At 38.1% G+C, this 4,557-nt stretch overlaps 1 protein-coding gene across 1 annotated transcript; it reads right to left on the bottom strand.

The window, feature by feature from the left end:
• Positions 1 to 808: 808 nt before the first annotated feature.
• Positions 809 to 4,181, bottom strand: TBL2 (trichome birefringence-like protein (DUF828)). The gene is made up of 5 exons (XM_048105380.2): positions 3,141 to 4,181; positions 2,247 to 2,439; positions 1,968 to 2,158; positions 1,679 to 1,837; positions 809 to 1,238 (listed from the first exon to the last, which is right to left on the bottom strand). The coding sequence occupies exons 1-5, from the start codon at positions 3,995 to 3,997 to the stop codon at positions 908 to 910; spliced, it is 1,731 nt and encodes a 576-aa protein (XP_047961337.2). The 5' UTR covers positions 3,998 to 4,181; the 3' UTR covers positions 809 to 907.
• Positions 4,182 to 4,557: the final 376 nt, after the last annotated feature.

The following is a 4,557-nucleotide window of genomic DNA, read 5'->3' as shown; positions in this document are numbered from 1 at the left end:
AAGTAGCACTAATTAGTGGGTGCAGTGCTACTCATACACTACACCACACTAAAGTAGCTCAATTAGCAAAAGCTAGCATGTTAATATCAATAGAAGTATATGTTGATAAATTATAAAACAAATTTATAATGACGATTTCTATATTCATTTTTAATTGAAATCTTATTGAGCTGATAAATAAATGTTCCATTTCCATTCAAAATCAGGCTAAAATATGTTTTACACCCTTGACTAAGCGAGCATTGATTGTGTTAATTTGGTAAATAGTTATGTGGTGATTGTAACAATGTTTTAATAAAACCCTAATTCGTGAGATTATGTTCATTTGGTAAAAATCGAGTTTGGCATCTTTCAAACAAAAATACAAAATCGTAGAAACAAGAAATCCATAACAACTTAACTAAATAATGGTGGAATGTCTACTGAGAGAGAGATTAGGCAATTCATAAGTTGGTCATGATATCATCATACCATTACCAGTTACCACCTCTCTCTCTCTCACACACACACACACAATGATACAAACATCTTCTATTTAAACCCCCTAAATCCAGATGCAAATTCCTCCTCAGCTTTCTATGTGAGAGTTCAGAAATGTGGTGGAATGAGGAATTCCACCCAGCGGCGGCGATTTGAAGCGACCAATAGCGTTGCTCCATCTCTCCACCTCACCGGCAAGTCACCCTACGGCAAGGACTCACCTTATTTGGCTCTTGTATTTCGTACCTTCACTTACTTTGTACTATTATCCTATTTCTATTGCCTCTCTTTTATGTGGGATTTAATTAAATACTTATAAACACTTAAATCGATTAACAATGGTGTATTGCATCAAACATTCTACTATTATACATTTAGCACCACAACAAACAAAAAATATGTGTAAAGAAACAAAGATTGAACAAATCTAAAGGGAACCACTCCAAGATCCCTTTCCACTCTTCAAGAGTGACACATAAAGCAGCTCGTTCCATGTATCCGGCACTCCGGGCAAGCACCAGTGGCTGCAGTCTTGCGCGTGGACTTCGTTCTGTGACTCCGGCCTGTAAACCGATGGGTGCCCGTCCTTTCTATAGTCCGTCAGCCGGCTTATGTTCAGATACGCCACCGGGGTTTTCGTCTCCTTGAGCACGTGTTCTAGAATCCTCATTTTCGCAGGGTACTTTGCTAGATAAGCATCCTTCATTATTGGCTCCGTTTCGTTGCTGCACTGACCTCCCGCGTTCCACGGCCCACCCCTGCACCAAACCAACATTTAAGATCATCCTCGACAATACATAGCTCAATTATTTCAAGTCTTTAATGCCTAAAAATTCATTATGTATATGCATTATGCAATTTGGTATTATGCACCTATCAATGCAGTTGTATTACTTAGATTTAATGGGAAATGCATCGCTCAAACATTTAATGTAAGTCCCTATCAAAAAATCTAATCTTAAACCTGATATAATCAATCCATTCACAATCTAAGAAAATAAAATATCTTAAACATATAGTTAGGAAGGTTGTCTTTTTTTCAGAATGAGGCTAAATCAAATTAACATCATTTCATCAGAACCTCAATCTTCACAAACATTATGCTATGGTCATAAATAGAAAACAAGCGACGATAACATGAACAGCATATAAAGTTATATGTGAGGCCAAAGCAGGGCACTGAGGTTTACAAACATACCTAAAATGTGTGACCGAATATCCTCTAAAAACAACTTCAGTTTTGTTACTATCAATGTTCTTATCAACCCATCTGGCCCAAGTGGTGAGCGCCCTCTTGAATGCTTCCAAAACTTTGAGTCTCGGGTGCACATAATCACCTTCCTGGTAATAGCCTTCTCTATAAAAAGAATATAAATATTACAATTAATAGGAATAATCGACATATAGTAGTACTTGTAATTAAACTACGGTATGTGTTTCAATGAAACCTTGTTTCAACTTTCATGAGAGATATAAGACAAACTCACCCACGGGAAGTTTTCTCATGAGTCCACCAATGACCGGTATTGAAAATGAGCACGTCTGCATCATGATACATTGAAGTTGTAGCATCCATCAAATCCAGTCTCAATGTCTCAACAGAGCCATTCTTTCCGTTGAAGGATGATTCTTTTACAAGGAAAGGAGAACTAACAAAGTCTACAGAGCAGTTGTAGTCCTTCAAATTTCAAATACAGCCAAAGTGTAAAGAATTAGAAACGTGTGTTTCAATATTTATTTTTCAATTTGAAATGTAGAGAACATACCTCAAATCGGAAAGCATAAAATCCTTTCTTTTTGAATTCGTGCTTCCCAGATATCTCATAGACTCGGCTTTTGTCTGCAACTCCATGGCGGAGAATGCAAACAAGAGATTCCCACATGTTCCTATTCAAAGAGTCGCCAACAAATACTAGCTTTTTCCCTCTAAGTCTCTCGAGAAAATCAATCACATTGAACCTAGAAACCATAAAAAAAAGTACATTTATACATCAAACGAATATAAGTATTACCATAGTGTCTGCTAAGCCAGCAGCAGCATAATTATCAGTTCTACAATTAGATATTAAGTTGATGCAAAGCAATCCGAAGCATTCACTATGTCCCTCTTAGCAAACTTATGTTAGAGGTTTCATTTTCTTTAACAATAACAAGAAACTGTAGTTCCATAAATTCCGACTGTGAAAAACACGTTGCTAACAACATATCCCCGATAAATTTCCTAAAAGTATCTCAACAATGTAGATAGTTTAGCAAGAAAGAAATCAGTAAATGAAATTATCAACTATCAAGAAGCTTAGCTCTATGAGAACTTGTTTGTTGACCTGGAATACTAGCAGATCACTGGTGGAGGCTCTAAAGCTCAAAAGCAACACATGTCTGAGAAACTTAGATAATGCAATACACATTAAAATTATTCGAATCACTAGATCATTCATGTATGCATATTCTCCACTACATTGCTATAGTTAGAAACAAGCACGAGAACAGTCATCATTTGCTTCCATAAGTATATATTTCAAACTCAAATTGTCAACATTGTTATACCTACAAAAAGCCACACCAATATAGGAAACAATTATTGGACATGCATTCCAAAATTACCCAAATAGAGTAATCCCTAGATCCTCTGATAATCGAAATCACAATATAAACCATACCTGGGGATGCTACAGTCATATGGCTGCCATCTCCACTTAATATACTCACTATCAGGTCTCCCATTCAGGTGGCAATCGAAGTCCCTATCGATATAAGGACAGGAACCAGGAGGATAATATGGCTCTGCATCATCATCCCTCACCCATCTACCATTGAAGATGTCACAGTTCTTGTAGGATCTATCACCTCCAGCAGGTGCAGGTACAGTCACTCCTCCATTCCCTAAACCTAAACCTCCATTACTGCCCTCATTCGAACAATTACCAACTCGGCCGCCTTCCAAAGATTCAATCCCCGGCCCACACGAGCTCTGTTCATCCCCAATAGACTTAACAGTGGAATCACCAATACGGGGCACCCCAGATTCCCTTCTTCCCCCACTATCATCCACCAAGATTGCACCCCCAACAGGCTGAGACCGGTTTCTGGCACCTCTCTCCACTCCAACACTTCCCTCAACAATAAAGCTCACATCTTCGAACTTCACCGACTGATCCCCCGCAGGGGCACTCTCAAAACCCTTCTCCCCTTTTCCAGATTTCACAGTTACATTTGCATCAAGGGTTTCATTCAAAGGAAATTGCAAATTGGGAGTAACACTTGAACTAGAACTAGAACTATTAGTCCAAGAAACAAAAGAAGTATCATTACCGCGTGAGCCAAGATTGTACAACCCTTGAAGAAAAGGGCCTTTAGATGTAACACTAAACAGCAATGCGCTCAAGACGATGAAGAACAGCGCGATGCCGAAGCTACAGGGCGAAACTATCTTCCTCCGCTGAGATGATAATACCTGATCTGAAAATGCAATCTTTTTCAAATCCATGGACGATAGACTAGAATACAAATTCACCATCTTGGTGGAATACAGCCAAAACCTCAAAGAAGAAAGAACGGCCAATTCTTTTTTCTTTTTCCTGTAAAAGTGGCGGAGTATATGTATGTGGGTATTAATTTTCAAGAAATGTGAGTTGGTCTTCTAGCATGTAGAGTTCTGAGATTACTATGGACTAAAAATGATTACTTATGAGATTCCGAAAAAAAGCCAAAGAAATTACTCCTTATAAAGTTCGGTTAAAGAGTGATTGGATTGAAGAGGGATTAGTGGTGGTTCTTCACTGTCAACATACTAGTAATTGAATGACGAAACTACCCTCGCTGTTAACTAATCAACGAGATTTTTTAATGTAAACGCTAGATGCGCGACCGGCTTACGGGCCACTAAATTACTCCACTTTCCAATCTTATTTCCACATACGTGTTGACGCTATAGCATTTCCGTATATAGGTGATTCTGGAACACTGCTGCATACGCAGTTTTAGAATGCGTAACTTAGGTGAATAAATAAATTAGCAGAAAAAGAAGAGAAAAATAAAAGTAAATACGCATTCTAAGAATGCATATCTAAAGTGAAT

The sequence above is a fragment of the Salvia hispanica genome, chromosome 6 (assembly GCF_029641045.1).
Source record: "Salvia hispanica isolate PSC_SH4W2 chromosome 6, Shi_PSC_v1, whole genome shotgun sequence".
Lineage (NCBI taxonomy): Eukaryota > Viridiplantae > Streptophyta > Magnoliopsida > Lamiales > Lamiaceae > Salvia > Salvia hispanica.
Note: the sequence above shows the minus strand (reverse complement) of the source record. Positions and strands in the feature narration are given on the sequence as shown.